The sequence below is a fragment of the Mycteria americana genome, chromosome 1 (genome assembly GCF_035582795.1).
Source record: "Mycteria americana isolate JAX WOST 10 ecotype Jacksonville Zoo and Gardens chromosome 1, USCA_MyAme_1.0, whole genome shotgun sequence".
NCBI classification, from domain to species: domain Eukaryota; kingdom Metazoa; phylum Chordata; class Aves; order Ciconiiformes; family Ciconiidae; genus Mycteria; species Mycteria americana.
In genome coordinates this window covers 193,696,021-193,719,965 of record NC_134365.1, presented here as the reverse complement: position 1 = coordinate 193,719,965, position 23,945 = coordinate 193,696,021, and the positions used below count along the sequence as shown (strand labels likewise).

At 43.4% G+C, this 23,945-nt stretch overlaps 1 protein-coding gene across 2 annotated transcripts in view; it reads right to left on the bottom strand.

Annotated features, from left to right (window-relative positions):
• Positions 1 to 5,574: 5,574 nt before the first annotated feature.
• The window catches only part of LHFPL6 (LHFPL tetraspan subfamily member 6), a 143,558-nt gene continuing 125,187 nt past the window's right edge, over positions 5,575 to 23,945 (bottom strand). For both annotated transcript variants that reach the window (XM_075490347.1, XM_075490356.1), the window contains exons 3-4: positions 19,563 to 19,661; positions 5,575 to 6,670 (exon numbers count right to left, since the gene is read on the bottom strand). In XM_075490347.1, coding sequence (XP_075346462.1) covers positions 6,552 to 6,670; positions 19,563 to 19,661 — 218 coding nt within the window. In that variant the 3' untranslated portion in view covers positions 5,575 to 6,551. The remainder of the gene's footprint in view (positions 6,671 to 19,562; positions 19,662 to 23,945) is intronic.

Here is a 23,945-nt window from a genome sequence, read left to right as displayed (position 1 = left end):
AAGACAATCATGTATGCAGAGTAGGGCTGCATGCAGTTTTCAAAAGCACATGGAGCACATGGAGCACCTTGGCCACTGCCATTGTCTTTACCCTCTGGTCCTGAAGCTGAGGCTTGGTGCAGGGATCTCACACACCAAGGCTACTGCAGGAGCTGTACACGAGCATTTCCCTCTGCCCCAGGTGGGACTGCCTCTGAGAGGGACAAGCAAGATGGGAGCACTCTTTGTCATTAATGTGTTCTCTTGGGAACTCGAGCAGTGGCCTCCATGCGTGTCCTCTAAGAAAAATGTCTGGAAAGTTACCTGAGTAGTTACAGACTCACAGACTCACTCCTTGGGCTGCTAAGTCTTGCTGCAGAGAGGAGCTAACAGCTGCTTTCCATGGTGACAGCTAACTTTCTTCCCATCCCCATGGATAGTGTGAGGCAGCAGCTTTCTGCCTGCTAACATAGACCTGCATTTGGTTTAGGCTTCAGGTGAGAGGTGGCTTTTCTGTGCTCTAGCATTGCTTTACCATTCCCACTCTGACAAGCCAAACTGATTTATAACCACTGGGGTGACAATCATGCTTGAGGAGTGTTGGGAGATGATCATACTTCCAGTGATGCTCAGTATGTTCCAGAGTGCCTGTTGAGGAGAAATTTGAGGGCCACAAGATATCACTGTGTGATGGAGGATGCTTAAAGCAGGGTAACATATAGTTCATTTGCTCTTAGGCAGCCAGGAAAGCAGGCAACAATGCACTGGGCCCTGGTGATGTAGATATGTATAATGAAGTTGTGCCATATGTTCCTTTCAGATTATCATTTTCCTTGTGATGGCTTAATTTAATATGCTCGGCGTAATGTAGAATATCCCTAACATACTGATATTCTTAGCAGATACTTCTAGCAGACTAAAAGGTCATAAAATTGTCCATGAAAGTAGTCAGAGTCCACCTTTACTCAGCTAAGATATCTATGTAAATTACAATGAACATTCTGTTTCTTGGTCAGGAACATGAAAAAAGGACACCTATTTATATTTAAGCTAATAACCATCCTTCCTGCCACTAAAAGAACTGAACTTGAAACTGTTTCGAAATTTTCCTCATTTTCTCTGATCCATCATTATTTAAATAATAATAATAATAATAAAAACACTTAATACTTACTCAAAAGCATATATTTAAAATCCTGTCTGCTTAAGGGATTACACTAAAATGTCACTTCTAAAAAAAGACATATCTAATTTCACCATTGTCTCTCTGAAAGGTTAAGTATGTTGAGTAGAATTAATGCTTATGTTGATGTACAGATTACCTGTCTTGTCATTCATTTTGATATTTTTCATAGACTATTTAAAACTCTAGAATGACAGATAAATTGCAGTTGCAACTGATTTCTGAATTTTCTATTCAGAAAAAGGAAATAGAGGGGTTAAACCACCTCAGGAGCTATCTAACTCTCATTTCAAAACATTTTTAGAGTTGGGTTTTTTTTTCATAGACATATATTTCTATTTTGGGGAGGGAGCAAATTCTACAGCATGTAGTGAAAATTTGAGTCATTTGTTAACATGTAAGTCTTGAAAAGTAATGGCATTTTTTTACAGAAAGAGCATAATGCCCTCTCAAACTCCAGACAGGGCCTTCACATGCCTCATATTTATGCAGAAAAGCTTCTCCCTGACTTAATGCTTGAATGACAGAACTTGCATTTCCCCTCTCAGGAAATACTGTATTAGTGCTCAGGACAAGAGTCTTGGCATTGCACACTATGCTGCATAGGCAAATAAAGCCCCTGGCTCTCTGGGGTTTGGGTGGGAGAATTTCCTACTCAAAATGTGTTCTCTTGAAGTCATTCCCAAAGACCAAACTTATGTAAATGAAGTATTGCACCAAGTTCTTCCACCTCCACTCGCCTCACAAACTTATATATGAAGTAAATTTCCAACTTCCAGAGCTCAATTTTTTTCCTACCCTTCATATTTCTAGATTTGTTGATGACCATTTTTTCTGTATTTAGCCACACAAAGCAAAAGTGAAGCACAAAGGCAACAGGATCCCAACACCTTATTTCCACTGGTAGCCGCATATGACCTCATTTCAGTGACTGGGAGCAATCAGCATGCGTTTATCAAGAATAAACTGTGCCTGACCCACCCGGTGGCCTTCCATAGTAAAATGACTGATTTGTGATTGAGGGAAGAGCAGTGGCTGTTGTTTGCATGGATTTTAGAAAGGTTTTTGACAAAAAGTCCCACAATTTTTTTGTACCCAGGTTGGGACATTATGATCTGGATGGGTAGGCAACCAGATGGGTAAAAGCATGGTTGGATGACAAGGCTCAGAGGGTCATGGCTCCTGCTCGGACCCTACCTGGATGCTTGTGGTAAGTGGGGTATCGCAGGTCCATCCTGGGACCTGTCCTGTTTAACAGCTTTATCAGTGACCTGGAAGAGGTGGAAGAGTGTGTTCTCATCAAGTTTGCAGATGACACCAATTTGGGGGGACGAGTCAACATACTGAGGGGTAGGACTGCCATTCAGAAGGACTGAGACAGGCTGGAGGAACGGGATGACAGGAACCTTATGAAATTCAAAAGGACAAATGCCAAGTTCTGCACCTGTGAAGGAAGAAACCCCTGCAGTGATGTAGGCTGGGGGCTACCTGGCTGGGGAGTAGCTCTGCAGAAAGGGCCTGGGGGCCTAGAGACAGCGAGCTGCCAGCAGCATGACCTGGCAGCAATGATGGGTAACAGCCTCCTGGGCTGCATTGACAGGAGCAGAGCCAGTATATGGAAGCAAGTGATTGTCCTCCTCTAATCAGTACTTGTTAGGCCACATGTGGATACCACATCCAGTTTTGGCCCCCCTGGTCTAAGAAAGGCATTAACAAATGGCAGCTGGTCCAGTAGAAGTCACTAAGTTGGTTGGGGGAGCTGGAGCACTTGTCCTGTGCAGGAAGGCCAAGGATGGGGGCTTATTCAGCCTGATGAAAAGATGACTGTAGGGGGGAACGATAACCCAATAGCAGTCACCCAGTACCTATGGGGAGGTGGCAGAAGATGGAGATGAGTAGCTCTTCTCAGTGATTCGTGGTGGGAGGATGAGAGACAGTGGTCATTAGTTCAAACAAGAGATCAGCTATAAGGAAAGCTGTTTCCCCATGAGGACAGTCAGGCAGTGGCACAGGCTCTGCAGAGATGTTGTGCATCTCCATCTTTGGAGGTTTTCAAGGCCAGATGAGATAAAACCCTGAGCGACCTGTTGTGACCTCATGACTAACCCTGCCTTGGGCAGGAAGCTGGACTACAGACCTCCTGAGGTCCCTTCCCACCTGAATTATCCTGTGGTCCTAAGATAGCTTCTGATAATGAACAGTAGCCTGTGACCATATGATTTCATTCTATATAGCTCCTGTATTAGGTAGGAGTGATGGATGAAACTGCCCACAGAGTATTTTTTGGAAGCAGACTGGGACTTCTGACATCTGTGTTGCTGGAGAGCTCCAGAATACAGGGTGATCTGGACTTAGGAAGTGTCTAATCACCCAGAGAGTGAGATTTTGGAATAAATTTCCCAATGTAGTTGTAGGGGGAAAACTGCTTAAATAGTTTTAAAATAGAGGTTGATAAATTCATGAACGGGATTATGTGATACGATTGCCAGCAATGGCAGGGACAGAATTCAGTGACCTAGGAGCTTGTGCAAGCTTACGTCTTTTGTTTTGACAAATGCAAGGCCAAGCTCCTCATCTTCAAGAATAAATAAATGGAAAATTAAACATAGTAAATATTGTAAATATTTCATTGACACTTCATACTGTGAAATTGAAAGCAATCTTTTGCCCAGTTTGAAGTTATTAGAGTTTGTAGCTGTGAGGCTTGATAACCATGATACTAAATGGTATTTATATTCTAGTGCAAAATGGATATCAGAACCAAGATGCACAAATATGGACATACCTAATTAAGCTGTGATTGGTTTATTCATATCACAGCAGCTGAAGGCTATATGATAAACAGCTACAAAGCAGGTGTAGCATATATCATTGGCTTGATTATTAAAAACTGGCATTTTATTCAATTCCAAATTAAAAAAAGGAGATTGTATACAAATTCAGAGAAAGTCAGTCATGCTATAATTGTATTGTATTGTAACACAAATTTAATTTTCTTCATGAAGTAATTGCATAGTTCCAGCTTGTCATGATAAATCAAGCCCGAATCTCAGCACAGGAAGATCTAAAAAAAGTCAAAATGTTCTCCATGATGCATGGGCCAGGATATAATCTAGAGAAGGTCAAATTTAGAATAGTAACACGTACATTTTTATAGCCAAGTCACTGAAACTTTGTGTAGCAAACTGCAGTTTCAGTGGAAGGAAAGGCCTGTTTCTGCAGTAGCAATCTGTACAAAGGCAGCATTTTTCTATTGAGATACCTACCAAAGATCTTCCTGCAGCCAGGGGAACCACAGCCAAAGCTGTGTTTGTATCTCCTTCAGTTTTAGGACAGCAGCAGTCCACAACCCTAACAGACATATTCATACTTACTGTGAGGGTACATGGAATGCCACTGACGTCCCGCAGCAGATTTGGGTATGGTCCTGAGCACTCACGAGAACGGACGAGCCCTGAAACCTGGAAGCAGGAGGGAAGAGCTCCATGTCCCGCTGCTGCTGGTGCCACTGAGAGAGCACGCAGGGAGGCAAGCCCCCACGGCATGGTTGGTTTGCTTCTCAGCAGAAGTGCACTTGGATGTGATAGGGCTATTATGGGCTAATCTGGGAGGCATAAGGTACAATTTTGTTTTCACTGCACAGCACCATAAAGGGAATAAATAGTGCTTAGCCTGTAATGAAACTTAATTTTATCAATCAGTTCAGCAATATCAGGATTGATCACCATAAACTGACATTGCGATTTCTACGTACCTCCAAAAAGCTGCCCCGCGTAATGTACAAAGCAACTGCATGATTTCAGAGTTGTAACAGCTACAAATGTTATTAACCAGCAGAACCGCAACTAGAACACAGACGGTAACTTAGAAATACATGACAGAAATATCATATTGGGAAAACAAGAGCAGACAAACAAATTTGAAAGGGAATAACATCAGTTAATATCATGATTGAAAACCCCTTACAAGTTCCCATGCTCTAAGTTCACATTGTTTTTCTTAAAGAAAATAAAAGATTGTTTCTGAGTTTTGTGTGTACAGTGCAGTGCCTTGTGCAGGGTACACTGCCTGGTAGGCATTTGATCAGTGTCGATGCTATTAAGAAAGTAAGGGCTCGTTTCAGTCGCCTAAACAGGGCTACGCAGCGCTGTGTGAGACGCTGAGTCCGCAGCAGCCAGGCCAGAATGGGGAAGGTCTCCCTGAAATCCTGCAGAACCCCTGACAGCATCAGGCAAAAATGTGGGATATGCTCGATATGCTCGAGGCAATGTAACCAAACCCTAAATGTATGTGTTTTACAGGGAAAAAGGATACAGCATGGTTATAAAAGTCATGATTATTTCTGAGGATTTTTCCAATAGGGATCTGGGAGAGGAACTTTTTCATCTAGTGACACGACCAGGCATTGCAAATATTGATCAAGGAAAAATTTATTTACAGAGATTTTTCAAATACAAACATAAAATAGCACATATTATATATATATTTTTTACAAAAATGAATATTGAAATAATAAACATGGTACAGCACAATACGACATCAATGAGCTAAACATAACACCAACAGAAATCTATGTCTGGAAGAAGTTTCCTGTTAGTCGTACGTAACCAACAGAGCTCTACAGTACCATGAGTGGAATTTCCAATGGACAGAAAAACGTCCATTTACTGCACTTCATAAAAGTACTATAGGGAAAGGCTACATATGCCAAGTAATTATGTTGCATTTTTGTAATAATGCTGAAAACACAGAGGCTTAATAAAAGTTATATAGGGCTGAATAAGCAGTGGCTAAATGTTTGGGGAAGAAAAATGTGTAGAGAATATACAAAATACTGATAAAGTGGCTTATTGGTCCTTTTATTAAGTTTAATGTATAGATTAAAAAGTGTTGCAACACTGAATTTTAAACCACCAGAGAGAAGTAAAAAAAAAGGAAAAGAAAGAAGAATCGCACCAAAAGAAGTTTCCTCTCTACTCATTTTGTGCCATGGTCAACATCTGTGCGTGCGTGTGTGCTTTCGGGAGGGCTGTGCCGAGGGGCTGCCAGGCGCTACCCCAGCCCCCCAGCACCGCTGTGCCCTCATCAACCTCTCAATTAATCCGTGCACGCAGAATTTCACCGTTTCCCAACGTGGAGTTTTCCTTGCTTATATTTTTTGTGGAGCAGACCATGGGCAGGCTTGGGTGAGAAAGCCTGTCCCTGTCCAGCCCAGCCGGGTGGCTTTGTGCCGCCGTTCACCTCCCTGCCCTCCCTGGGGCCACCCGCTGTCCCACCCCACGCCCGCTCCAGAGAGAAAGCACTTAAAAATTTCGTGTTCGTCGTCATTATCCAGAAGACGTTGGCAAGCCCCTCGGGCGTCTGGCAGCGCCCGCGCCCCGGGGCCGGCTCAGTAGGGGTACTGCTTCTGCTTCTTGCCTGAGAAGCAGGCCAGCCAGGTGCACACCAACATGGCTGCCGCTGCGCCCCCGCCCGTGCAGTAGTAGGCCCAGCCGATGTGGCAGGTCCCTGCAAGGGAAACAGAGCGACACGGCACAGCATTAGCCAGGGGAAGAGGCACCGCCACCGCCCTCCTTTCAGCCCACCCAGGAAAAAACACTTTTCTAGGTTTCTGCCCACTTGTATGTCCACCTTGGACAGGGAACGTGGGGTGTAATTCAAGTAACTAGAGAAGCCAAGCTGTTTAAATGGCTCCCCCTAATTTTCTGTAGCCATTCAGCAGACAGGCCTCCGAGCTCACGTGCTTGGCCAGTTGCTGTTTTCCACACAGGGGTAAACGCCATGTGAGAGCCGAAGCAGAGGCTGCTGGCACCACAGGCGCACAGCCATGGGGCAGGCGTCCCTCCCTCTGCCCACCCGGCCCAGGGAGTGCCCGTGGCACCGCTCTCCACAGCGGCTGCAGTTGGAAGAGGGTTTTTCCCACACTTCTCTTTTTTCTCCTCCAGGCAGCGTCTGAGGACATTTTGATTATTTTTGACTGAGATTTTGAGGGTTTGCACATAACATGGGCCAGGGCCTGCTCCCTTCAGAAAGAGCTGGGTGGGTCCACCTCTGCCATCTCAGTGACAGGGCTCGAAACTGGACCTGGCTGCAAGCTGCTGGGTGACTATAACCCAGGACATGGCTGCAGGGAATCCGTTCATGTTCCCCTCTCACAGGCATCAATCCTGACCAGGAGGCTCCCAGTGGCAAAGGATCATGGTGTCGGGGGTCCACCTGCATGGGGGCTGCTGTGGGAATGGAGTCCACTAATACAAAAATAGAGAAAATTCCCTATCCCCACCCCCAGTCACAACTCATTGCTTAAAACATCACTGATCTTTTGTCTAATGTGTTTAATAGTGTCATGATACAGCCTTGAATACTTTTAACGGCCACAGTATCTTTCTATAGCCAAACTCATCACCAGCGAATGGTGTTGGGGAATCCCATGGTGGACCATAAAGTGATTGCTCCCCTTCTAGGCACCACCATGCCTGCGGTAGGGGAGGAGATCAGGAAAACAGCAGCTGCAGCAGGGAGGAAGCCTCCTCACAGAGATCTCTGAAAGCAAGGAGATGGCTGCTATTACTCCTCAAGATTTCAGCCCACCTCAAAAGTAATTTTCACTTGGGCTCCATCATCTGGGTCATTTTTTTGAGTGTTTGGGACTCATTACAACTGAGGTTCTCCCTGTGTCGCCATCTTGGGTGATATTGCCCTGCTTTGAGCAGTAAGTGTTCTCAGTAAGGCACAAGCAGCAATACAACACTTCCTTCCCACTCTCTGGAAAGAGCAGCAGAAACCGTTCTCCCCTCCAGAGAACAGAAGGTAACAACAGAGTTTCCATCTAGAAAGACAGAGCTGAAACAGGCGGCATGTCCATACTCTGTCCCAATGGCATCCTTGAGGGCCAGGCTTCCGGTTCAGGCAATTATCAACTCAGCTAATCCTGCCTTAGGCACAAGACACCCAAGATGTCTGTACATCTCAACATATCCAAAGCATTAGCATGCCTTAAGGCAGACAGCACATCCATCAACTGTCTGCAGGATACTGTCAGGCCAGCTTTGTAAGGAGATGTTAGAGGGAGGCAACGCTTATGCTCTTGGCCACTCTGAAGATCTCAGGTTGACACCACAGCAGGAAGCATAAATACTTGTTTCATTTTTTCTTCATAACCCTGAAAACCTTTTATTTAAAAACATGCCCAGTGAAACAAAGATCCTGACGTGACCAGAGGACTTGAGGAGCTGTGGCCTTGGCTTGAGCTCATTAGCCTCTCTCCTTAATGTGCTGGAGCAGACAAAGAGATTTACTTGGCTTTGTAATCTGGTTATGCTCTGTAGATCAACACCATTCTTGGCTTCCTTACAGAATACCACACAGGGAGTCTGACTTCCTAAAGAGAAGACCATCAGAAACCATGGAGAGCCGCCAACCACCTGGCAATGTCAGTGATGCTGATCCTTGCCCAATCGCACAGCAGTCCCTGGACAGATCTTGCAGAGAGACCTGTTTCTGGACCATCTATTGCTTCTGCTCTGTACACAAACTGCCTATAGCTTCTGCTGGGAATTTCAAACCAGACTTAAGCATACACCAGATGTCTAAATCCATTGGATTGCTTTGAAAATGATCACGTTTATACCAGGGTGGGGTGTGCTAAAGCATTTCTTGTGATAAGATGGACTCCATCTGATAGGTCTTTTTAAATTGCTAAGTATTCCTAAAACTACTAGACAATTGTAGTTGCAGCTTGAAAAAGTAAATATTTCTCATCATGATGCTTTGAGGTAGAGAAAATAAATGTCAAAATGCTACTTTAAAAAGAGTTTAAAGATTCACCTGGTAGCACTGCCCAAAGCTGTGACCTAAGGGGGATAGAAAGAAGTAAATTTGAACTTTTGCATGGTGTGATTTCAACTTTTGTGCCTTGGCAGTGGGAGAGGCAGAGAGTGTACCTGATACATATTAAGAAGAAATAACTGTTAAACCAGCGTCAGAGATGTGCTCAACAGATACAACATGAACATTCAGTCTTGGCTGAAGAGAATAACGTTTATTTCTCCATACCATGCTCCATTTACCCTAAGGACCACTGCCCTACTTAATGCTCTGAGGCATGGCAGGCAGCCTCTTGATCTAACAAACGCAATGTAGTTCACAAGCGTGAGCTGGGTCAAGATGAACAAATGAAAGAATGAGAGAGTGCAGGAGAACGGATGAAAGAGCCGGGAGCCTGACCTTAGAGCAATAATAACACAGCAATAAACCTGGCCATTATTTCCAGCCTGTGTCAGGAGCAATGGGAGGCCTGGGATAAAATAGCTTGATCTGTACTTGGATGATGCTGAGCAGAACAGCGTTTCAAGCTATTGTGCTGACGAAGAGTCTGCAGCAGGGAAGGTGTCTGAGGGTATAGGACTTAGCTATACTTTTCATTGTTAGTATAGGTAAGTCCTCAGTCCATAGCTAAGTATAGCTATAAGGCCAGAGAGAATCCATCTCAAAGGTACCCGTTGAAATGAATGATTGCCCACACCGCATAGCCATGTGTCAAAATGAAACAACGCTACCCCTGTAGCAATATAATCTTATATTGCCCAAGGAGAAAAAATATTCTTAAGTTAATGTTTCTGCTCTGGTGTTCTCATTTTACTACATGTATGAGCTATTTTAATCCATTGCATCCTAAAGAAAGATTGTTGGTTGTCAACAATTGGGTAATTTGTTTGCAGTTTAAATTGTAAAATTACTTCTGCTTCACTTTGTTATTAAACACTCATTTTAAAAGGAACATAAAGCTTTATTAAAAGCAGGGTTGACAAGTAATTAAATGTAACACCAAATGAAAAGAAATACACCTATAGAAATGTTTTATGTTAGAGAAGATAGACTTTGCTTTCTAGCTTTATAATTTGTATTATAATAATGGGCACCATAGAAGGACCCTTTCTCATGTTCAAATTTTATTGCACTGACATCAGTGGGACTAGTCATGTGTTCAGAGGTAAGCAAACGGTTAAGGGCTTTGCAGAACCGGGGCTTAAATTCAACCATCAAATAGATCAGTTGCCTTCATGGAGGCCATCATATTAAACATTAGAAATGTTGCATTGAAGTTTCCCATTTTTTTAAATGTCAAAACTCTAAAACAAAGAGCAAGACCACCTGATTACTTGATAGAATTAAAACAATTAGTGAAACCATGTCAATTTTCACACACACACAGAGACACAAAAGCTGTTGTTTTTCTCAAGGATGCACAGGAATACATGCATACAAGTAGAAGTATGCCAGCCTGTTGGGGGCGTGGAGATGTGTGCAGGAATGTGTACATGTTCTTGCTCATAAGACGGGCTGGATCTGGTTTCATGCCAAAGTAAATTCCCCAGCAGCTGAAGTACTCTTCTAGTTGATAGAGATGGCATGCATCACAGCAGCTGCCTTCTCTGCACAGAACTGATGTTGCTTTTAACAAATCAGTCTTTACCTGACAGGTCAGTATGGAGGGAGAAGCTGTGGCTTCAGCATTTTGTTAGTTCTGGATCCTTTTTTTTTTTTTTTTGGTAAAGGAGAGCATAAATAATTGGAGCTCTTGGTTGCTCAGTGAAGCAGGACTGTCCAAGTTGGCTCACATAAATTTGTAGCCAGCCATTAAGAACTTTGTTTTCACATTTGTTTTACTGGGATTGGCAGCAAGAGAGTGTCAGGATGAGCTCTGAAATCATAGAATAACAGACCTTGCAGCTATAGGGCTGGTTGGCCATTTTCCAAGCAAATAAAAGACGGAAAGAGTGGAAACATTACACTCCTCTCTTTTGTAAAAGGATTGAAAGAAATTGAAAGAAATGCAGTCCCCGAAGATGAAGGACAAAAGCAAGGTGAGTGAGGACACTTTCAAAAGAAGATTCAGCAGCAAGAGTCCCATAGAACATAAGACAACATTTGCTAAATCGAAAGAAATCAAGGAATGTGGAAGGGTAGTTTTGCAGTGATGGATGGATTTATTAAAAAAACTTCCATGCCTTTTCCTGATTTCTAACATGATCTTCAAGGCCATGATATGTGTCCTCTAGCTTCCCCCTTCCTCTTCAATATATAAAGCAAATAAAGATTAAGACAAATTTGGGAGTGAGTGAAATTTGGCAACACAAAATCTGTGGATACTTGATCTACTGTGGAGCTGTGCCAGGATCCAGTTGCCGAAACAGAATTTTATCAGGCTTTCTACTCATGATGTCTTATAAATCATTATCACATATACTTATCAAGGTCCTGGAAATAACATATGATTTTCATCTAAAATAACCAATAATTGACACTTACGAAAAAAATATACAGAATATGAAAGTGTCTTGGATGCAAACCTGTTAATTGCAAGACTTAGTATCTTAAATATTTGTACCTTCTTTGCTGTTAATGTTAAGACTATCCTGGAATTGCAACCTGGAGTATTTGGCAAACTCTAATCATTTAACCTTAAGTACAGCCTATTTTCCAAGGGGAACTAAAAAAGGTTTCAGAATTAGCTGGGCTGAAGAATACAAATTATATACCTTCAAAACCAGAAACTACAATTCCTACTTGCAAGAAGTTGTGTGGGAAGTCTAATTAACAGCTTCACATGAAAGTCCAGTAATACAGGGAATGTGAGTTCATGTAATTAATCAAGGTGTTGGAAAAGTAATCAGAGAAAAAAGTAAGGAGTGTGATGTTAAGGGATATACAGGGATTTGGAGATATGAAAGCCACAAATGAATGTAAAAGATAATCAGCTAATTAATAAGAAGGCACAATTATTTTGAAACAAAGCCAAGACAAATTAAATAGCTGAAGATTTTTTTTCTTTACACAGTTACAATGAAAAACCATCATGTGAAATCAGCTACAAAAGCAGGAAAAGAAGTTAAAACTTGGAATGCATCCAGAAAGGATTAAAGTAGTTATGTGAAACAAAGAAAGAACACTATATAAGGTAAAACTGCAGCCAAACAAATAGCTTGATACAAAATAATTAATTTAGTGAAGCTGGTTTCTTTGTCTGTTGCATGGATATGACTTTCTCAGTGCATTTCTCTTTTTAAAAGAATATATGATTTATTATGCATGCACAGATCAAGCTATTTTAGTTACTTATAATTGGTCAAAGAAATTGTATGGGCATTTTGGTCTGTAATTAAATGCATAAAATCTCATAAAGTTCAGAAGTGTAAACAAATGGAAAAAGAAGTGCCAACTTGAAATTCTTCAGTTCTGCTGTATGCAGACACTCACTCATATGACCAAATCCTCCTTTCTTTGGAGGATCACATAATTTTGTTTAATCAAACCTCAAATTTTCTGTAGGCGTGCATTTATCATGGAACAATGAAAGACAAACCAATACCTTGTGTCAATTACAATGCTCAAATTCCCAAGAGCAAATAGTTTATGTCCTGCTAATGAGGAGCTCTCCCAGCCTCCTCGAAGAAGTCAGCAGAAAGCTCACCTATTGCAGGAAGTGAAATTAATTTCACCTCTCTTTGGACATCCACAGTGCAGAGATCCATACTGGACTAGTCCCCCAGACTCCCATGGAGACAACAAGGAGAAAAAGTCACTTACAAAAGTGTGTTACATTTTGTCTTAAGGTAGACTTCTAACATACAGCAGCTGAACCCTGCTCTAGTAGCACCTATTTTTCTCCCTTTAACTATGAAGGGATTCCAAACAACCAGTTTAGCTGCCATTTTCAAGTAACAAAGAGCACCAGGTACTTGCTCCCAGGTGGTCTAAATCCCTTTCTGGATGCCGCTGCTTATCTCCATTGACTGCAGAGGATCTTTGCATGACCATGGTCTAACTCTGGCAACAAAGGTAAGTGCTTTATGTTAGACAGAATATATGTGGATCTTGATATAGTCACCAAAGGCTTACAGAGATTTAAGAATGGAAGTTATCCGGGTAGCACTAAAGAGGAAATGTTTCTTGATGAAACACTTTCTTTACTAGCACGTAGGCTGACTCATTCATTTATCTAAGAACTCAGCAGCTGCAGCTCAGGCACGCTCATAAAGATTGTGCTCAGCCCCAGTCAAAAAAATGAACTGGTAAAATCTCTGAGCCGTTTGCAGAGGATCTGTGAGCAAAAAAACTGGCTTTGTCAGATAGATTGCTCATAGAAAAATACAGCTTTGAAGCCATTGCCTTTAATAGGATTCTAATAAATTGTCCTACCCTCTAAATCCTTTTCTTGATCATTCTGGCACTGTATGTCAACACTCAGCCAGATGCTGAAATGATGCCACCTAAGGCCAATTAACTAGTTGACAAAGCTTTTTTTATATTCACTGCTTTCTGTGGGGTTATTATGTTGTTGTTTTAGTAACTGCACTGTTTGCTTTTAAAGTGCTTTAAAGATCATTTACTCTAATATTTCTACAGCAAAAGTAATTATCAAGTCAATAGTTCTCTTTAAGATATTTCAGGCCCTCTAAACGTGGCAAAGGGGAACCTTAATAATAATGATCTTTGGAAAGAAATATCCCTCAAAAGAGAAGTTTCTGAGAGCTTTTGAGGGCAATTCATCTGCTTGTTTAGTTCAGGATGGGAGCCAGCCTTTTAAGTTGCTCTCCAGACAGCCACTTCGGCCAGGAAAGCCATTTCACAGTGGTTCACGGATGGATGGACCACCACAGAGGTCAAGCAAAGGTGTGCGTTTGGAGCCATCTGCTTTGGTTGCTGCTGCAGCTGGGCCCCCAGACCTAGGATGTCTCTGTGCGTGGCAGGTAGTGATGGAGTGTGACAGCCAGAGAACATGAAACCGGAGAGGATCTAGGAGGACTTGCAGAAGAAACAGGGCGGGAAGCTATTCCCAGCCTCATAAGGATGGCATGAACTCAAACAAGCACAGAATGCATTTCAGGCAGGCTGTGGCAGCAGCTGCCAGGTGGGTAGGTAGGGCACAGCATGCCGATGGCCACACCTGAGCCATGCCAGACCTATGACTTTCACTGCCTTTAATAGCAAAGAAAAGCATCATGAAACTCAAAGATGAGCCCTGAAGGTAGTTACATACAGCAAACACCGAGCCATGTTTGTAGGATGCTTCTTAGCACAAATGATCACCCAGCAGAATAAAAATGTAGGTCCTAGGTAGGAAATGTATGACAAAAAGTAATCTCTCACAAAAAGGGGTAGGCCATAAAAAATTCTGGAGCATTGATCATCCAGGCTGAGTCCTGACTGCCCAAACACACTGTATTTCCTCAAAGGAACACAATTTTTTTTTCCAAGTAGTTCAACTTAAAAATTGAAGTTTATCTTAAATTCAGTGTCTTCATTCTTTCAGGTTAATAAGGTAAGTACATAACATCATTTCATACATCTGGTAGCAGGGAAGTGGCAGCTGGAGGCCAGATGAAATTTCCTAGGGCACCTACAATGGCATGGGTCATCTACGTTTAGAAATGAATCTTACTCTAGACAACCATTTTGCTGTTTGAGCTCTTAGGTATTGGTCTTGTAGTGCTGTTTCACCAGGTGCCAAGTGAAGCTCGATTTTATGAGTTAAACTGAGCATGCCCTGTCCTCTCCAGGACCTTCTGTGGGATTTAGCTGCCTCCACACCCATCACAACAGAAATGAGCATGCAACAACTGAGCAGTCTCTGCACGCACATCTAGGGAAATCAATGGCCTAAAATGAAGTCTCATATTGATTTTAGACATTCAAAACCAATACTAATGTCACACATATACACTCACATTGCTCTTTAAAAAAGACATGCAAGTTCAGAAGATTTCTTCACGCAGTTTAAGTTTTGCAAAACGTGGAAGTTTTTGCAAATGTCTGATGCAGTCTTCACTTTAATGCATACTCTCACCTTAATGCAGGATCCCTCACTTTAATGAATGTCCTGCTAAACCCCTCATTTTTCAACTGTTATTCTTGTGTGATACACTTAGAAATGAAAACAAAATGGTATTAGTGCCTCTAGCTCAGCAAAACTGAATATGTGCTATATGATATGCTATAAAGATGCTTGCTTTTGGGAAATTGCCTGCTAATTCCTTTTGCAGACCACGGGATTGTGTAGATCTGACTCACTTTCACACCCTTCAGTCAGCAGCTCTGTACCGCTATGCCACGTCCATGCTGTCCTGAATGGGCCCACAGGCAACCCCAGGGTACAAATAATGCAGCATAACAATAACAGCTTGTGCATTGGCAAGAGATTAAGATGATTTTGATCCATCCTCACACATTTAGTAAAAGTGAAAGGCAGTCCCTTCGAGCACTGCTAGTTTATAACTCCAGTCTCCACCTCAGGCATTAGCCTGGGCCAAATGCTAATTAGAGTAAGGACTTTGACTTGGTCACTGGGCAAACAACTGCGCTAGTTTAAAACATAAGCACCTCTTTTCTTTTGCCCCCATTTACTTATATTGCCCTACTTCTAGGAGTTACCACCCTAAAAACAGCAGCAGGAGACTGCTCCAGTTCATAGTCTGATGTTCTGGTGGGAACTCTGCTCCATCTGCAATCTGATATGGGATGCCGCAATACAGAGTGGGGCCCCAAGACCTCCATACAGATCCTGCTGACTGGCAGGGAGCTGGGAACCACAAGCAGAGGAACATGGCAGAGACCTGTCATGGCCTTAACCCCCCAACAAGATTTGCCAGAGGTCATTTCTCAAAGCCCTAATCTATCACTGTGCTTTTTTTCATGATGGCAAAAACAGATTGCTAGAGAAGACCAGACAACAGGCTGCTCTACAGATGCACCAGTTTCTCTGTCTGTCTATTTATGGAGGTTACTCCCCATCCTCATTAGCAAAACAGCTCATCTATTGAATGCAATTTAATCAACAAATGGGGTTGTCCTTGGCAGGGTATCTTCAGTTGAAGAATGACTCCTCTTTGTAGAGATGAAGTTGTACAAACACTTTCATTTGATTGAAAAAAATTAGCCCAATTAAATACATAAATGTTTAAGTAAACCCTTTGGACATAGTTCACTTAATAAAAAACAAATAAATATCCAATTTTAAAGAGAGCAGCAAACTGCTGGGCATTTCACAATGTCAGCTCAGGTTTTCTAGAAAAGAATACCCAAATCCACTTATACGTAAATTAAAGGCATGGTTATTTTTCCTGCAGCCTTTTAAAATATTGCTTTGGAATGTACACAGAAATGTGTGTGTTTGGCAGTGGCAGAGGGAGTCCCCTCTTCACAATATGGGCTATCTCAGCACTATTTGGAGTGCCTATTAGTCTAATGCTTTTTCAGAGTGCCTGAAGACATGAAGAAGCACTTCTTATCTAGCACACCCACTAAGGATTAGGCTTTTTTATGGGTTCTTAGCATTGCTATTTATTTATTCTCTCTAGTTACGAGTATGTTACAGGGGGTGGGGGTTTGTCTTGTTTTGGTAAAGCAAAAATTTTCATTTAATTGCTAATTCTGGAGTATTTCTGGTTAACATTACATTTCACGGTGCACAGTTCAGCTGCTTCTCAAGTGAGTTCTTGCAGTCCCTCCTCTGCACATGCCTCTTGTCTTTCCCATCCTCCTATAATGTAGATTGCAGCTCCTGGATTATCTTTTCTACCTCAAACCTCAACCATTTTTTCACCTCGCCTTTTGCAAGTCCAGAATGAATCTCACTCACCGCTGAACCTCCACCTTTGCCGGCTCTGTGCTGAAACCTGGTGTGCTTTGACCCTCCTTTCCTAACTGCACGTACAAGTTCCCTGCGGCCCAAGCTGCAACAGTTGCTCTGCCATGCTCAAAGAGGAGGCTGAACGCTGTCTGCTGATCAGCATCCCTTTGAACACCCTCTCCTTTGAGAGCAACCACATACGCTGAATTAGGCTCTCAGTGTCATCCTCGTTCACGCCCACAGCAGCAGGAGGTGCAGGACCAGCACTCCCACCACCACCATTTCTCCCATCAGCAAACCAGTGCAGTGCTCACGGCAGCTCAGCTTTTCTCAGGGTGGATTTTGAATGCAGCGTGTATATATGTGGTTTTTGAGACAACTCATTTCACAGACTCAGGAATAGAAAGCATATCATTGCGGCTTAATCAAATTAAATATTCAAATGAAAGCAATAATTACTTAATCTCACTAAGTCTCAAGACAAATTTAAGTCTTTGAAACATCATTTTTGGCCTGTAGGCTATAATGAGTAAGCCAGTCTCTAATGATTCAGAAAAGACTAGAGGGTTTGGGTTATCACCAACCAAGAGGTATTTATGAAAGACGATGAGCAGTGTGGTTATTAAATGGCCCTCGGACAGTACCTCTTCTTTACAGATGACTTCGCTAACACAGCATCAACCAAGCACTGACATTAAGTAAAAATAATCCTGGCCAATGAATAAATTCACTGCCAATGTATGGGGAAAAGAGATGTTTAGTGGCAGAGCTGCCTGGTGGAAATTACTACAGCAAATTTCAGCTGTCATTACTATCTGTTAATTAATGTGTTAACATATGATTGCAGCAGATCGGTGAGACCAGCACTCCCGTCAAGTCTAGGCATGCATAACACATGCCCTGCATGCTCCAGGTCCAGAAAATACAGTAAGAGTACATGCCTTCACAGTTAATGTAATGTATCTCATGGTCCTTATGTGTACCTGGAAGGAAAGCTGCCAGCTGAAATCTTTCACATGGGTTTCTTCACTGACTTTAATGGTAAATGATTCAATTTATGCAAATATCTGACTCATGAGTCAAGACTGAGATGGCAAAGGTGGTCTCAGAGACTCTGCTCTGATTGCAGGCACGACTGTGTTTAAGGTCACAGCTTGTAACTGCCTAAGTGCTGTCTTCAAGGAGCTCAGACTGGCATGACACCCACATTCTTGTGGGTCTGCAGAGAAATAACATGGAAAGGTAACACTTTTCTGCACTCTGGGGAGAGCAATGACTGAAGCCTGGGAACAAACAGGCTGTCAGGAGACACAAGCAGGAATCACAGAGCAGAGCTGCTCACATGCTTGGTGTGAAAGAGCAGGCATCAGTGTGCACCAGTGAGGGTATCAATAGCACAGAAGGATATTAGAGTTCAGAATAACAAGGTAAAGCTTCTAAAGCACGTTACATATCCCCTGGGCAACACCATTAGTGGCTGCTGATAAAAACACCAGTGGCAGTGGTAGAGATGGGTGCTGGTATTGGTAACATGAATTTCTGGTCCCATGCCAGATCAAATGCACTCCAAAACACCGCAGGAATGGTGTAAGGGAGGGTGACCTGGAGCATCTCTCCCAAAGCAGTATTCTTTTACCTTTCAACCTCAATTCATTTCCATATCTTCACAAGAAACATCTCTGAGATGGAAACAAAACTCCTTATTCCTGAAGCCTGACAGAAATATCAGTGTAAAATTAAAAGATAATGCAGCAGGTTTGTGTTTAACCCTAGGAGACCATTTTCATCCACTGCTCTTTGCGTTGGGTTTACTGCCAGGCTACCACAAGCCCTGGACACGCAGCTATGGAAAGGGTTTCTAACACTAACCACAACGCTTAGCTCACAGGGGCTGGAAATGGGGAGCTGTGTGTGCCCGTGCTGGGGAGTGGGAGCTCCCAAGCCTGTGGAGGGTCAGGGCACTCACTCTCTCCTGCTGCTTCAGGAGGGCTGCAGACCCCCCTCTTCCTCAAGTAACAGGATCAAAGAGCACTTATAGAGTAGGGTATCACCAGCTGCATCGATCCTTCTAGCTGAACAAGGACCTGGATATGCATTCAAACATCAGATCCTGATTATCCACATTGCTTAATCCTTAGCTCCCTGCTGGGCCCTTGTTTTCTATCAGCCCGATGAGCTCTCTAGAGGTGGTTCACCCCATGCTGCGTGGGTGTGAGCTTGGCTTGGCCACATCCCTGGCTCTTGTTCCGCGCTCAGTGCAGACATCACATTAAGACCAGTGGCTTGTCTGGGAAAAGGCTGACATAGGGAACAAGTGTTATTTACCAGCTTCCCAAGGATGTGAGTAACCAAAACCATACTCTTTAGGCTTGGGTTAGAAGGCCATAAACATGCCAGACTTCAAAGACAGCTAATTGCACTCATTGTGAATTACACTCAGCTGTGCTGTGCTGCTATGCCGCTGCCTACCCTGTCAAGATCTCCAGGAGTGTTAGCTCCTGTATTGCAAGACTATTAAATCTGATGTCTTAAATATATACATACATACATACATACCTTCATTTTATTTTATAATGTTCCTCTGGAAAATATTTCTAGCAAATCTATCTGAAATCCCCTGCCTTAGCACCATACCAGAATGATGAATATGAATACCCTACCACACACAACTGGGTTGCTTCTCCAAGCCTGTGCTCATGTCCTCGTTTGCTTTTATGAACAACACAGAGAAGAGTCTAATGTAGCTGAGATGCTCTGATGATGACTCACCCAATTCAAACTGGTTGGAAAGGTTACCACAGGTTTGTCTGACTTCTTCACTGTCCCAGCCAAGAGGATAGAGCGCACAACCAGAGCCGATCAACAAACCTATGGAGAGAAAAGAAAATAGAAGTTTATACAAGCAATTGCCATTAGCTTAAACACAGGCTGCCACTTGGGAATCGAAATGTCAAACTGCCATTTGGGAATCTCAGAGAAAAAAAAATCTCTTCTTCTCCTAAAAACAGTAGAAAATCATTTGGACTTCTACTGCTGCATTCTGCTATGCTGTTTTACAGCTGGAGGCAGCCTTGGCAGTTCAGCACCAGAAGCCATCCTCAGCTTCTGGAGCTTCTACCTGAGAGCTTTTAGACTCCCCTTCTACTCTGCAGAACTGCTACATATACTGTTTGGAAAACCCAACACAGGGTTAAATAGAAGCTGTGCTAATCACAGCATTTACAAGCTGATTGCTTCTGATTAATTAAAACAACAATCAACCACGGTCTATCAAGGTTCTAGCAGGAAAAGTAAACTGACAGTTGTGCTAATCCGTTGTCATTTTCCTTTGTTTTCCACCCTTTCAAAAGCCAGGAAAGAATGGTTTCATGTCACCTGATCAATTCTTACCACAGGTACACACTCCACAAAGTTTTCTCCAATCATTTCAGCTAAAACAACTGAGCTCTTGAGCCATTTACTTATTATCATGCTTGGCCTAACATTCACAACATGCTTTGCTTTCTCCAGCCCTCACGCTGCCCCAAACAGATGTGTTTTGGCTAAGTCTTTCCCTTCACAAGATCTTGCTGGGAATCACCCAATGGGCCATGATTATTTTGCAGAAGTGGCATTTTTATCATATTGCATTCTCAGCTGTCGCTGCAGCAGCTGCCAAAAACCGGGTGTAGCTGGCAAAGCTTCTTACACGGACAGCCTAGAGAGAAAGTTTCAATGTATGCTACAGCATTTAAATGTTACCTCCTTTGTGTCAGATCTTATTTGCAAGACTGGAAACAAATCACTGTGTAGATAATGGGCTGGGTGTGCCTGACACTTTGCAGGCTGTAAAGGCAAGCAAGTCCTCAAAAAATTCGCAGTGTGGGTTTGCAGTGGTGCTTTTTACCTGTTAGGTAGAGCACAGGACTGGGACAAGGTTTCAAGCCCTACTGGCTGTCAGTCACTGGCTGACTTTGGGCAAGCCCCTTGACCTCATACCACCTCACTTTTCCTCTCTTGACAACAAGGCCAAGGTGCTCCCTGGCAAAGCACTTCTGCTGTCCTGCCTCTAGTGCAACAAGCCCTGGGTGTGGGTACAGAGGCACTGTGGAGGTCACAGCAGACTTAACAGGAGTCCTGAGAGCCATTCTGACCCAGGGCCTGGAGCTAGCCGTGCATTTCTACTGTCTCCATCCTCAAGATACCTAAGCTGCTCATATTTCTGACGTTCCTGTAAGACACAGAAATCACCTTATTATGTTTTTGATTTGCTCAAAGACACACCTGAACAAGGCATCGAAGTCCAGAAGTGGTATCCCATCTTTCTCTTAGCATCTTAGCTGTTAGCAAAGCAGGTCAGCACCTCCTTTGCTGCTCCTCCAAGCACATCTGCCCCTGTTTAGGGCCCAATATTAGCTCCTTAGATCTTCCTCCACTAAGTTCAAATTTCTTCTTGCTACTCAAGTCTACTTCTTCCTTTCCTTGTTGAGCAGTCACTGCCTGCTCCTCTCTCCATATCTACATCACATAATGGAACAGAAATCCCTGAGGCAGCCCCCTCCCAGATGGTGCGTTCACCCAACAGCTGTAAAGGGAGAAAAGCAATTAAGGACACATGAATGCTAGGTATTTTCAGAACTTTGCCTGACCTGGATATGGTTGCTTCTAATGTCCTCACTAATGGCTTTCAGAGTATCATCTGATTTTTTTTCCCCAGGGCTGCAGAGCCGACAGCAGCTGGTAAGAATCCATGTAAATGAGAATCACTTCTAATTAAATCCTTAGAAAGAATGTTTCTCAGACAAGAGAACTTTGGCCAAAACTGGGTCTACATTTGTTAAAGAGAGCCTAAGACTCTTTGAAAAAAAGACTGATTCTCACTTGAATTGTTAAAGCAAGAAGGGCACTGTGAAGCGCTGACAGCATGGCTAGGAATGGGCAGGACCCAATGGGACAAGGAGGAACATCACCACTGATGATGAGAATGGCTGGGGAAGGGAGGAAGGGCACACAGATGCCAGAGAGAGCCTCACAGACCAGTGGACCATGGCAGCCTTGGCCAGTCCTGCTGTGGTTCTGACCGTCATCCAGCCGGGATGCCCATGACCCGCCTGGTGCCAGCCCAGACAGACCACAGCTAAGAAGCTGCTCTGGCCAAAAATGAACCACCGTGGCTGGGCTGGTTTCAATCAACTTGTGTCCTTGAACAGACTGTCTAGGAGACCTCGCAAATGCTCAAAGGGCTCCATTGTGAAGGGCAGGGAGATGTGTGCAGGGGGTAGGAGGGAAGGCAGGCTTGCAGCCGCCTGCATTGGACCAGCTGAAACGGCAGCCAGTCCTTCCTCACAAATAGGTCCTGGGAAAGCCTCCTGCCCAATTCTTCCAGGAGAACACAACAGCGGCACTGCAGGCAAGTGAAAGGACTATTAGCATAACAATGCTGCCCCTCCAAACCCAGAACAAGCTCTTACTCAGCACTTGCCAATACTCTCCTCAGGTGGCAAGAGTGTCTAGTGCCCATTGCATTCACAGAGGGCTGTTTGTTTTCAGCTCCCTTTAGGTTTTGTTGCAGTAACAGGTTGTTGTTTGGGTTTTTTCCCACGAATATTGCTCACAGCGCTTTCCACTGCCACCCTCCAAACACAGCTCATTCTCTTCCAAACACCATGTACCTGTTCACTCTTTCTGCCTCCGATGCTACAGTGGACACAGTGGCCACAAGCCTTGGCAACTTATTTCCTTCCTTAGCCAGCCCTCTTCATCCCCCTATCACATTCTCTTTCCCATTTCTGTACGTCCATCTCTGTAAGTCCAAACCCCAGTTTCAGTAAAAATAAATTATGGGGGTCAGGCTATGTCACTTACTCTGGGTTTTCAAAATACCTCACACAAATGTGCCTTGACCTGGATTAAGCCTCAACCTGTAACCTATGGTCTCAATTGCAATTATTATTGATGAATAAGAATAATTACTATTGAAAATAATCCCAGGTTTCCTTGTTTCTTTCACAAAATCATGAAATTCTTATATGCTCTACAGAGTAAACACCTTCAAACATAAGGCTTGCTTCGGCAGAGACATAATGTCTAGTCCTGCTCTCTGATCAACTTGTGTAAATCTAGAGAAATTAAATTGGGGGACAGGTGAGAACATCCTGGGAGAGTAGAATCGGGACCTTCCTTACACAAAAATCCTGGTCATACAGTCAAAAATTCATTAGCAACCCGATATACTGTCATGTTAAATTGCTCCAAAGGAGCAACTGCCTCACTCATACGTGGATGCTTGCCCTTAAAGCCAGTCCACGCTGCCTAATAACCAGCTCGCAGCACCCACCGCTGAGCCTCACCATTAGCTGTGCCTCCCAGAAACGAATAAACACACTAAGGGCAAACTAGTGTGCTATGTCAGAAAACCTCCCTACCCCAGTGACAGCTGGCTCTCCAGTTGGGTATGGGCTTTAGCAGTGCTGAGTTTCATTTATGGAGTACAAGCCATCAAGCACTGCAGCTTCTTTTCCGCTCGCAGCCTGCGCTGACTGTGACGATGAGATCAAATGGGAAACCGCGGCCTAACGCCAGCGCTGCCGCATGGCCCCAAAGTACGAGCAGCACCATGTTTACATGCAAAGGACAAGGTATAAAGCCACAGGCAAGGTCACACACTTCATTTAGTGAACACAAAACCTGCCAGAGACCAAAGGTGCTGCCAGGAGCACAGGTCTACATTCCCGTCTGGCAAAAAGGCTTACGCCTATAAATACCAATTTTGTCACAGGTACCAACTGGCCACAAGTCTTAAAGCTGTTGTTTTGACATCTCTTTTGATATCATTGGTTTTCAACTGTTTTTGATTCACCTTCACACCTTTCCCTTCTAGTGGTGCATACGTGCCTGTTGTGTATTGAGGTCTATTGACAAAGCAATTTTGTTCCCCGGTACTTCTTGCAGGCAAGGTGTGGGCCAAACTCAGGGATTTACCTTCAGTGTAAGACTTCCACAAAGACTTAGAGCCTGCTAGTAAGTAAGAAAAAAATTCACAAGTTTTGCTTCATGCCCTGAGGTATGTATATATGTATGAGTGTGTGTGTGTAATGTCCCATTGCTTTCAGCGGGATTCCAATGACTTCAATAGGGCTGATACTGCCTCGGTCTGCATGGGCAGTGAAGTTG